Consider the following 12,384-nt stretch of genomic DNA (forward strand, 5'->3'; position numbering starts at 1 on the left):
AGAGTACACCAGTACATTGAAAACAACATTGAGTTTATATTTATTCACAACGTAAACTAGATTTTTTATAAAATTTGTTGTTTGTAAACTATCAAATACATCAATAACTTTTGGAAGCTTCTAGCCAATTTAATAATATAAAATCTAGTTTAAAAACATTATTTTGCTACGAATTTACTTTCAAATATTTGTGAATACTTTAATTTTATCTGTTGAGTTTCTATTTTTTCACAGGACTGTATTTCTATTAATTTATGTCTGTACAAAGTACATGATCTAACCTTTTTAATATTAATTTAACATGTATTTATGTTATCACTTAATAAAAGAAACATTGCATATTTCGAAAAATGTTCAAATAAAATAGGGAAGAAAGTATTCATACAGTGAATAATTATTCACACTATAGTAATTAGTACTTGGTAGGACATTCTTTTGCTTTTATTATGGCAGCTAAACATCGTGAAATTGAAGCTATTAAATTATCTGTCACATTCGGGTGGATTTTGTTCCATTCTTGTAATAAAGCAGCTTTCAGTTACTCTTTGTTTGTAATTGGAAGTTTTCGAATAAGTCTGTCTAGTTCTTCCCATAAATTTTCCATCGGGTTAATGTCTGGAGGTTGTGGAGGTGTACGTAACCTGTGGGGAGTGTTATAGAGCAGCCACAGGCCAACTATCTCTGCTGTACGTTTCGGATCGTTATCGTATTGAAAATGGTCAATCAAGGTGCAATCTTTCAGCACTAGTTTTAAATTTTCTTTTAAAATATCCAAATAGACGTGTTTGTGCATAATGCAGTCTATGAAATCCAAATTTCCCGCTCCATTTGCTGCCACACACCCCCATACCATTGCACTACCTTCACCGCGTTTGACAGCGGACCCTAGATTTTCTTTATTTAACGCTGTTCCTGGTTTCCGCCACGCTAGTTTTCTTCCATCGGACGCGATTGTTACTTTTATCAGAAAAGCTGACGTTTTTCCATAAGTCTAAAGGCTTATTAACATATTCATTTGCAAACTGGAGTCTTTTGTTCCTATTTACTTTATTAATGTAAGGCTTTCTTCTAGCTACGTGAGCCGTGAATCCTGCTTTTTTCCAGAGAATTTCTAATGGTTCCTGGTGTAGCACTCTTTCTAGATCTGTCTTGCAAGGCCGCAGCTATATTAGATGAACTTTCAAATGGACTTTTTTATATGTATTTCTTAATATAAAATGCTTATCTCGATTATCCAGTTTCATCAATATTTCCAGAGACCTTATATTTTTTTACAATATATTGAATTGTAGCATGGCTTTTTCCTACAACATCACTAATCTTCCTTAATGAATTACTTTCTTGAAAAGCCTTATCACTGATTATCTCTCTTTGATTGTTGTTTTTCTACGTTTTGAACTCATTTTACACAAAGTGACATCAAACATCCACAAGTAGCTAAACGCATGATTCAAATACTTGTGTAAACTTATTTATAAAATGATTACGTTACGTAATTTCTGACGCTCGGCTGTTCGCCGCTTGCCATGATTTGAAACCGTGTGAATATTTTTTTCCCTATTTTATTTGAACATTTTTCGAAATATGCAATGTTTATTTTGTTAAGTGATAACACAAGTACATGTTAAGTTAGTATTAAAAAGCTTAGATCATGTACTTTGTACAGACATAAATTCATAGAAATATATTCAAGAGATTCTTGCATAAACTGTATTATAAAGCAATTTTCTATGATGTATGAATACTTTTTTCCGCGACTATATCTTGTACTCGCATAAATTTCTCGGTCCAAGAATGAATGTTATCGATAACCCGGATACAGAAATGTCCCGGCAAAGAATATTTCATAGTAACTCGTTTCAAATTTTGATGCTTATGTAAAAAATCAGCTACAGCTAATGAGATAGAACTGTTCCTATTTTAAGGAACACCACTGTCGCTTTAAATTATAGTTTCTGTTATGTTAGGGTTATTTGAAACAATTTTTTCAGGAATTTGCGTCAGTGCGCTCTCCCAGTCATTCTCGGGTCTATCGCGTGTAGCTTCTGGCCAAATAGCACAATAACATCGCTTGTCGGTGGAGTTATATGCGGTTAAATTGTAAACATTCATTTTGTATTTATAGAATAGTACTGAAACGTCTGATTTTGGATTATTTATAACATTTTGTAAATCAAGACAAACAACCGTACAGTTCACATCCGTTTTGCTATCCTTTTCTCATTCATCTCTCATGATGGTTTTCTTTAGAACTTGCTGTTCGTTCGCCAGTACCATTTCTTGGGTCATCCTTTTCTTCCGCTGGGCAATTTTATACGCCTCGCAAAAGTCACATTGGTAACATTCCGGTTTAAGAAATCCTAGATTATATTCGTAATTAAATATATGTCTATAGAATGCTACATTTTGTGGGAATATTTTTTCCTCCGAACAATGTTCAACATATAAGTCATGCATATTGTTAATGTTTAGTAACGGATCAACGTATTGCTTTTTTGAATTGGCTTTGCGCCTTAAAATTTTGCCTAGAATTCACAAATGAAATAAAAAATAGGTGTTTCCCTTTGAAAAAACAAAGTTGGTGGTCGTACTTGATTTTTGGACTATCCTGTATATATGAATTTACCATAAAAAAAACCGCAAGAAAAAATAAAAATCGACGTATCCCAGGATTTTGGCCGCATATGTTCGGCATCTTAGTTATATGGACTGTTCCATCCAAAACTTTCACACTGTATATGTATATCGGCTTTTGCTAATACGAAAGGATATTAAAAAAATAATTTGCACACTTTTATTTTTTCGTTGTCTTTTTCTAAATAGTAGAAAAATGTAAAAGAAAGGTAATTTGTAGCAGTGTTTCTTTTTCGTTTCACCAACGTTCTTTTTGTGTTGTATAGCAAAAAATTATATTTCCCATTTTAATCTATCGAGTAATAATTAATTTTAATTTCTTCCCTTAGATCCATCGGGAAAGTTTTTGTGCATTGATATCTGCAACTTTGGTTGTAATATTTCGTCTCGTTAACTTTTTTGCGGGCTTCAATTCTCCATTACTGTTTACATAACTTTGCCCCTTTTGATACCTTTCTTTTCGTTGAGTACTTTTTCGCATATTAATATTTCTGTTTCGTTTACGTCTCCCGTACCTTCTATTGTCCTTCATAGGCATTTTTTGACACTTAATGTTTAGTTTTTTGACCTTCGTCTTTTATAATTTCGGCTTCCTTCACCTTCTGGAAATAGAATTTACAAGCTTTTGATATAATTTTAATAGTATTACATCCCATTCTGCTTTGATAACTTCCCAAAGTTCTGGCTTGTTTTTGGTTTTATGTTTACCAACTGCTTCCTTGAAGTAGGCCCATAAATTCTCAATGGGATTGAGGTTTGGTGATTGAGAGGGCCATGGCGGTAAATCTATTCTATTACCATTAAAAAATTGTTTTGCTTTCCTAGTTGTGTGTTTCGTATCATTGTCCTGTTAGTACCTCCATATTAGTGGGATATAATCCTCTGCAAATATAACATGATATCCTGAAGAATATGAACATACTCATTTTGTTCCATAATTTCCGTAATCCAATAAATTAGTCCCACGCGATACCATGAAAAAGCTCCCCATAATTTGATATTACCACCTTCATGTTTAACAGTTTTAATGGTATATTTCGGTAATAATTCTTGGTTAGGTGGTTTTCTAACATATTTCTTGTCACTAGAACTCATCAAATTTATTTTAGTTTTAACCCTTCATAAAATATTTCTCCATTTCTTGATTCTGTGTTCCCCATTCCAATTTGAATAATCTTGGGCAAACTTTAAATAGTGTTTAACATTCTTGGAGGAGAGGAAAGGAACTTTTCTGGGTATTCTACCGTGTAAGTTATTTTCCTGAAGCCTTCTTCGGATTGTTTTAGAACTTATTCTTAATCCCAGTTGATTTTAAATTTCGGCAGACGAATTAAATGGATTGTTTTTTGAAGTACGGACAACCTGCATGTCGGTGTATGATGTTGTTTTTCTTCTTACTCCTCTTTTTTCGCAGATTGGCTGTATTTTCAATGAATTTTCCACCATTTTTTTTTTTGAACGACCAATGAGTTTTGCAATTTCCCTTAGAGACTTTCCATCTTTTCGCAAAGTTAGAATTGTCATTCTTTCAGCCGCCGTGCAATAGATGCCACGGCCCGTTTTTATCAAAATTATTTTCAGTACTTCATCAAAAAAACAAATCGCGTTGAAAGTAACGGCACACATGAGATAACAATATTTACTGGTCTAAACATTTCACGACTCTATTTCAATGTCCAAACAAATATCGCCCTAATTTTTTCAACTATTTGCATTTTTTATCGTGTTTATTTATGACTGTTTTTTTTGTGCGTATCTTAAAAAGTTTTTATTAAACATACGTATCAATTTTCCAAAAACGTAGTAAAATGTTTTTACGAAGACACAACGCTAAATTCTATCAAAAGTATACACTGGCTCTATTTCAATGGCCACCGTTGTACATAATTTAAATAATAATAGTCGACAAAACAAGAGCCAATAAAGGAACACCGATTCGCGACTAGTACAAATCCCGGTTTTAATTCTCTAGTGTCGGTAAACAGATCAAAAAGATTTTAATATTTTTGGGTCGGGATTTCTATTTATGTTGAGTGCCGGTAAATGACTCAAAGATATTGACTTTTGTCCATATATGAATTATCCTTACTGACGACTATACGTTATAAACGACAAATTTGCGCCCTTATTATGCACAATTTGGTTTATTATAAAGGGAAGTTCGTTATAGGCGGGTTCATTTTACGCGAAAAAAAATACGTTGACTTTATGAAAATTATTTCTTGCCATCTATGGTAGTTTGCACTAAGCAGAAGTTTGTTATAAACGGGTTCGCTATAAGTGGACATTACTGTAATTCAAATATTATCTGTAACTAAATTATCACAAAGAATTATGTAATTTTGTATGAATATTAACGTTTCTTTAAGCATGTTTTTAAGCAAATTCGTTTTTCTGATGTAAAACCCACAAACTTTATATCATAGATCATAGGCTACTCATTAGAATCTATTAAACTGTAAAGTTGAATAATTTTCTTATTTTCTTTAATACAAATTTCGCTAACTGCTGTGATTTAATTTTAGTAAACTAAGAACTTTTTTTGAAAATACTTTTCATTTAATTAAAAAAATTGTAATCACTTTGTTAATTATGAACAATTCATACTGATTTAACTGCAAAGGTATTGTATTTTGCCAACATGAGGTCTTTCAGTGAAGTACAAAAACATTATAAAGTATTATTTTTATGGTGTTCTTGAGGCGCTTAGGATGGGTAAAAGTACCTTTCACTTCTATTCCTAAAATGTTATATTCTTCAGTTGTACTTAGTTAAATTGCGCTTTATTAAAATTATACAACGTGTGCGGAAAAGTTGGTACAGAACTTAAGGAGGTAAATGTAGAGCCAAAAATAGTAAAAAAAGTTTCTATAAACGTTGGTCTGACGGAAAATCGTTACTGAGATATGTCCCTCTAAAGGAGTCCTATCATTTGGGTATTTTTTTAAATAATTTTCTGATTAAGATGCAAGAATGCAAATTGTAGATAATCATATCATAAGAGTCTTTAACTGTCATAAGATTCATCAAAATCGATTATAAATAAGGGTAGTTCTTTAACCACCATTATCAAAAATGTTTCGATTTTTTTTATTCGTTTGAATTAACAAGCAAATAATATTTTTTAATAAATTACACTTAAAAAAATATTTTTTTCCTAATTCTGCGTAGTTTAGTCAGAAATAATTATTTTTAAAATAATATTTGGCTCAGAACAGTAACAATTTTTTACCATTTTTACCTTTCATCTTTCATGGAGACAGTTTCATTGCAGTGATTTTCACTTTTATATTTTAACAAATGTTTCATATTCATATTCGTAGTTAGTAAAAACATGATGATCCATGCTTGTAAAAAAATCAAATGTAATGCAAAGTCAAACATAAAGATCATAACAAACAAACTAAAGAAACATAAGAATTTAAATGGTAGCACACGAAAGTAACAAAGTAATTTGAAAAGTAGATAATTTTTTTCTTCGAAAAAGTCTAATTCATTAAAAACTAATATTTGCTTGATAATTCAAAGTAATAAAAAAATTAGAAAAATTTCTGTCAAGGATAGTTAGAAAACTACCCTTATTTATAATCGATTTTGATGAAACTTATGATAGTTAAAGACTTTTATGATATGATTATTACCTAAAATTTTCATTCCTTTATCTTAATCAGAAAAAAAGTTATTTTAACAAATACTCAAATGATATGGCTCTCCAACGGGGTCCTATTTTAATAGCGGTGCTCCATCGGATCAATGTTCATAGGAACTTTTTTTACTATTTTTGGCTCTACTTTCACCTCTTTAAGTTCTGTACCAACATTTCCAAACACCCTGTATTTACATTTCATAGTTACATGAAAATCCAGTTTCATGATTTATTTCCTTTTCAGTCACTGCTCAATTAGTTTTTATGGTTATTTATTGGTAATTTAGTTGTTTAAATGTGATATAGTACTTGGTTTATATATGCAGTTAGAAAAATATACACGCGCCGAATAATAGATAATGAGTAGTATTTGGGTTTGTGTATTGCTATTTGTAAATTTAGAGTAATAAAATATCGTTTTCAATATAATATGTTTCTTTGAATAAAATTACGCCTCGCGTTATATAACGTTATCTATGATAAATAAGGTGACATGACACTTTTGGCACTTTTTCATTTTTATGAAAAAAAACAATAATATTTTTGGCATTCTGAGGACATTGTCTAACGAAATAAATGTGGGTCTTGTTCATCTTTTCATTTTTTCAACACTTACCTGTTTTACGGGATCGTGGAGCGAAAAGGGGTACAGGGTGGGGCAGCTAAAACGGGGTTTTGATGTATTTTTAAGGTAGTTCAGGCTAGTTTTGATATATTTGTAGAAGTTTTCCAAACGGTGACATCACTCGTATAAAATATTTTTCTTGTGCAGGGGATACACTAATAAAATAAAATAAGGAAAGGTAAAGTAAGTGTAATGGAAGAATACCAATAAATAAAGGTTTCACACAAAAATATTTAATACAAGTGATGTCACCCTTTGAAAAACTTCTAAAAATACATCAAAACTAACCTGAACCACCCTAAAAATACATCAAAACTCCGTTTTAACTGCCCCACCCAGTACCCCTTTTCGCTCCACGATCCCGTAAAACAGGTAAGTGTTGAAAAAATGAAAAGATGAACAAGACCCACATTTATTTTGTTAGACAATGTCCTCAGAATGCCAAAAATATTATTGTTTTTTTTTTCATGAAAATGAAAAAATACCTAAAGTGTCATGGACCCGCTTTATCTTGTATACTTTATAATTTATAACGAGAGGTAAGTTATAACCTCATGAGTGAGTGGTTTTACTGCCCAACACAGGAGCAGTAAATTTATAGCTCTTTACAAAAACTTAAACAACCCAATATTTGAATATTTACACTCATAAAATATCGCAAGCGAATTATCTTCTTAGTTTCCAGTTTAAATTTTATTAACACATAGAACTAATTCTTGAAATAGAATTTATTTACCTGTTTTACAAAGGAATAATCGTTCACCTAACAAGTGCGTAAAGTGACATTTTATCGTGCGATTACGGTTGAAGACACTTTCGCACGTGTCAGACACAATATTTTTTCTACCAACGTATGTGCGTTAACTTTATTTACTTCTCTACGACTTGCTCAATTAAATTATAAAAAATAGATATATCTATATAGCTATTGTTTATATAATGTTTTATTCATACATAGCAGAACTAACTTTTTATTACTTGATGATATTGATACCAAATAGAGTCACTTAAAGTAAACCATAATCATTTGAAATAATCAAGTCGTAAAAATTCATATTCTGTATGCACTAATATTCAGCTTCTATAACCCCGAAGGCACCCTGCAACAATTTTCCGGTTAAGTTCTGTTTGAAATGCTCCTTATCGGCTTCATAAGCAAATGGAAGTCTCAAAACCCAATAAGCCGACTGAGTGAGTTTCTTAGGGCCGTCACTGTTGGTAATAAATATCGGAGAGCCTGCGGCGGGTTGCACCTATTCGTAATGATAATTCTAATATACGGACAACAGTTAGTACATTAGAATTACCTTAGGAGAAACAGTGCAGTAAACTGGAGCTTTGGGCGTAACGACGTGCAGTCTCATAAGTTGCGCAATTTTACCCGCCCTACATGAGCAAGGGAAATACAGCGGCATGTCTGACTCTGCAATTTTGTGTCCGGTGTCCTTTACGATACTGTTAGGCGCTGCTTTTAGCATACGGTCTGGAGCCGATAGCATAAACCTACGAATGAAATATCTTGTCCAATCCTGATGATAATTATTAACAAATAATATAATATGAAAATATAAATTGATGGGAAGAGTAAACTTACACGATAAGACAAGTATCTATAACCGTACTAAGTTTCTAATTTACCTATGTCCTGAAGGACATTCATATTCCACCCCAATGAACACTTTCACAGAGTAAGGGATAGAAGTCACAGGACGTCCCCTCCTAGTCCTGCTGCCGTATTTACTAACAACTGGCCAGGCTTTCTTCGACTTTGAACCTACCGTAACGTCCCATGGCAAAAGGTAATTTGTAGCACTCAAGAACCCCGGATGATGGGACTCGGGTAAGCCTTGAGGATATATTTACATAATACTACATAGGGGAAACTCGAAATGACTCGGACTTCAAGAACTTACCCACATTATGACTATAAAGAGACGAAGCGCCTAAACATACCAGAGACCAGCTAGAAAATACAGGTAGAAATCCGAGAGGTGAATATAAAGTTAACATTCCAGGCAAATATTCCGTAGTACTCGGTTGGCGAGTTAATCCCTTTTCCACCTAACAATATATACTTTACATTGACCCTTTTATAATACTTATCTACACTACAAGTCCAATAGGTGACTTGTTACAATACGTTTTTTTATGGACAAAGTGATATCAAGAGCTCAGTCTGGAAAATATCAACCAGTATTATAACAACACCTAATAGACATGCATTGCATATTATTTTATTTTGTGCTGGTACCCAATTTTTTTCACAAAATAATGAATATTTGTTGACAATATGGTAAACATAATAATTGTTACACTTTAAACGTTTTTTTCACCTCGGGTGTAAGTTGGGTACTTCTGTCAGATAGTATCGACATTGATTCATCTGCTTCATTAATTGTGGCCGCCTTAAATTCCTTTATGGATGGCTCGAATATTGGGAACTCAATTCTTTCTAATTTCGAGCAACAGTCCTTGCCCATCTGCTGATAAAATAAGTAATTCGCTTGCATGGCGGTGTACGGATCATCTCGTTGTCCTATTTTACGACCGCAATCACACACAGCTTAAGGGGTGCATTTTGAATTTGTCAATCAGGGACTTAATTCAATCAATACTTACAATTATAAATGAACCCACTTATGTGTTCTTTGTCTGTGGAATGTTTCGGTCTTTTACACGGATTCCCCGTCATTGACGCGGCTTCGCATTGCTGCCTCCCGTTTTCCCAATGTGCCTGGCATTCCATCTCTAATTTAAGTTCAAATTGAGGATATTTCGGTCCTCTGGCTTGCGCCCTGAAAAGGCCCAAAACAATTGCCAACCGAGCCTCATGTTCTGCCTTGGCATAATACGATGGTAAACCTTCTTGATACTGGGCAATAGCCAAAGGTAATACTTTAAGACATCGCTGTTCGGAAAACCGCGTATCCGTGTATAAGGAGGTCATGGGTTTATCCTCTTTTACGATTAAATTGTAAAGACATTTGGAAGCTTCAATCCACTGCCCTAGCTTTGGCACCTATAAATTAATATAATAAAAAGCACCTATAAATAAAGCAATGGAAATGTCCAATAAGTTAATAGACCTACTTACTTCAAAGTAACTTGGAGCATGCTGATGTCTGGATGAAGACACAGTATCATCAAAACCTTCATTTTTAGCTTGCTGAACATGAACAAGTAAAAATTTAAAAAAGTCTTTTTCCCGATAAGGTTGACTAGAAAATGGAGCTTCCACTTGCATGGCACTGCCAGGCTGACAATCACGAATAAGACCCTTTACAGCCTCACTCAAACGATCCTTAGGTGGTTCGTCTGATACGTAGACAAATTCATCATTGAGTGGTATTGCAAACAATGAACAACTACAAATTGTTTTCTTGAAATTGTGCGTGATAATGGAGGTGCGTTTTATTACCCTGTGGTGGTAATTATCCTGGTCTTCTTCAAGATGTGGTAAATTTTATCCTCTAAGTTATGCTCTAATTTTTTAATGCTTATGTTGTTGAGGGTGTTTGCCCTTTCAAAAAAGAATATAATTCTGGGGGTGCATGGTCGGCCATTGGCTACCCAATCGGAACTCAAATTCTCTACTGCTTTCAAACTATCACAAATTTTGTCAAATAGTTTTTTACTGAAAATATGACAATTCAATGATTTTTTAAGCTTTGAACCAATTTTGAAACTCACCTCAACGAATCTAATGCTTTAAAATATTGAATATAGCTGGTGTCAAATGAAATTCCTGGGTGAGACAAAATGATAATATGACTTACATAAAAGAGGAATAATAGTGATCTACAGAAAGAGCTCTTGATATTATCATATGTTGTTAAAAAATCCTCAGAAAAATCACTATCATTATTGAAACCTCCCAGTTTCTCTACCAGGAGATCACTGTCTAATAGACTGTACAAATGAAGATATACTATTTGATGCTCTTCATCATATGAACCTTTTATAAATGACTGGAAATTTTAAATCTGCTGCAAATTCAATTTGGAATACTTGCATTTGACACTAACCTTTGAAGTTCTCTGATTTTCAATTGGAAATATTCTACCTAGGGGCTTAACCTTCAGACCAAATGTATTTAGGGAACTTTTTCCAATTATAGATATTACCACAACTTTTTCATTAATTATTCCTCGTCTTTGCCTGAAAATTAATAACATTCACATATTTAGTGCATCATTGGAATCACTGAAAAGATGAGTTATAATGTGGGTTAAATTAGGAAAAGTTGAACATTTTATTACTCATTAAAGAATCTACCTTAGAACTTCATTTATCTCACAATTAATATGGTTAAAATCTATAATTAGATGTTGTTTGTTTTATCCTCACAGACAAAGAAAGTCCTCTGTGGATTTAGAGCATTAGACTACAAAGTCAAGTAAGGCTAATTTAACAAAATAAAGTGAGATACTAAAATGCATATAATTTGACATTGAGTTTATATTGGTTACTTTTTAAAGAATCCTTCAAAAAGTATCTTGCAGGATTCTGGGCTTCGCAGTTATGCATGCCTTCATCAACAAGGTATATTTCGGCAGGTGATTTTAGGTAATATCCGATGGTGGAAATATTCAAATTTTAAGTTACCACTCGTACTTACAACAAATAATCCAAATCTGGCAACACAAAGGTATTTTTAAATTTCATTTCGACTCGTCTTCAGCGTTAAGGGTTAATTAAACAATATTTAATTATTAATTATAATGCCGAAATTGTTAAAACATTTAAATTTGCCAAAATAAATAAACAAAATATTAAGGTTAAGTTAACTTGGCAGAAGTCATAGCCTACGTATGTGATTTTTAAAGTTGTCATCACTGTCATATCATAATTCATCGAAATAACATTGAAGGGATCAACGGATTAAAGTCACGTGGAAATACCCGATTTGATATTTAAAGTATTGCGATTATATTAATACGGCCACCCTGTGCCCATTACATTACTCATAGAGGGTGGATGTACGGAATTAGCTTATTTGTTACTCCGCTGTTATTTTCTTTTGATTTTTTCCTAGATTTTAGAAAATTAAACCATTTTTCGAGTTTTGAATAAGAAATTCAATAAAACGCACATACCTAAACGAATTGTTTGCTATCCTGTACATGACTTTGAATGATCATGAATTTTGGGAAGTTAGTTTGCCCCTATGTATCCCCTATCTGTCACTATTCTCGGTTTCTCTGCAAGGCAAATAACAAAATGAAATATTAGAATGAAGTGTCGATCTATAAATACGCAGGTTTGCGGCTCCGCATATGATAAGCATTAAAGAGTAATTAGCCCTATATATCCCTATCTGCTGCTACTCACCGCTTTCCTTGCAAGACGGTAGAAGATGAAGGAAAAAGTTAAATATGAACATAAACAGAGTATGCATGCATGAATATTTATAACTCATTTTACTATAGTCAATCATAGAAGATTTAGACAATGCTCTTGTTGAGATTGTTAGAGAGAA

General features: G+C 32.8%; 1 protein-coding gene across 1 annotated transcript; it reads right to left on the bottom strand.

Moving 5' to 3' along the window:
* Window positions 1-7,741: 7,741 nt before the first annotated feature.
* LOC136419145 (nonsense-mediated mRNA decay factor SMG8) lies at window positions 7,742-11,676 on the bottom strand. Its single transcript, XM_066405322.1, has 11 exons — window positions 11,524-11,676; window positions 10,931-11,063; window positions 10,596-10,873; window positions 10,324-10,539; window positions 10,000-10,270; window positions 9,525-9,924; window positions 9,239-9,468; window positions 8,819-8,966; window positions 8,544-8,751; window positions 8,213-8,408; window positions 7,742-8,158 (listed from the first exon to the last, which is right to left on the bottom strand). The coding sequence occupies exons 1-11, from the start codon at window positions 11,568-11,570 to the stop codon at window positions 7,973-7,975; spliced, it is 2,313 nt and encodes a 770-aa protein (XP_066261419.1). The 5' UTR covers window positions 11,571-11,676; the 3' UTR covers window positions 7,742-7,972.
* Between the last annotated feature and the right edge of the window lie 708 nt (window positions 11,677-12,384).

This window comes from Euwallacea similis, chromosome 2, assembly GCF_039881205.1.
Source record: "Euwallacea similis isolate ESF13 chromosome 2, ESF131.1, whole genome shotgun sequence".
In the NCBI taxonomy this organism is placed as follows: Eukaryota; Metazoa; Arthropoda; class Insecta; order Coleoptera; family Curculionidae; genus Euwallacea; species Euwallacea similis.

Bases quoted from the DNA above. Each gene is read 5' to 3' on its own strand.
- LOC136419145 (XM_066405322.1), bottom strand. From the start codon at position 11,570: ATGAAATTTAAAAATACCTTTGTGTTGCCAGATTTGGATTATTTGTT. The intron at 9,469-9,524 runs GTAAGTATTGAT...GCACCCCTTAAG, and splicing joins AAGTGGGTTCATTTATAATT to CTGTGTGTGATTGCGGTCGT. The intron at 8,159-8,212 runs GTAATTCTAATG...CATTACGAATAG, and splicing joins ACTGCACTGTTTCTCCTAAG to GTGCAACCCGCCGCAGGCTC.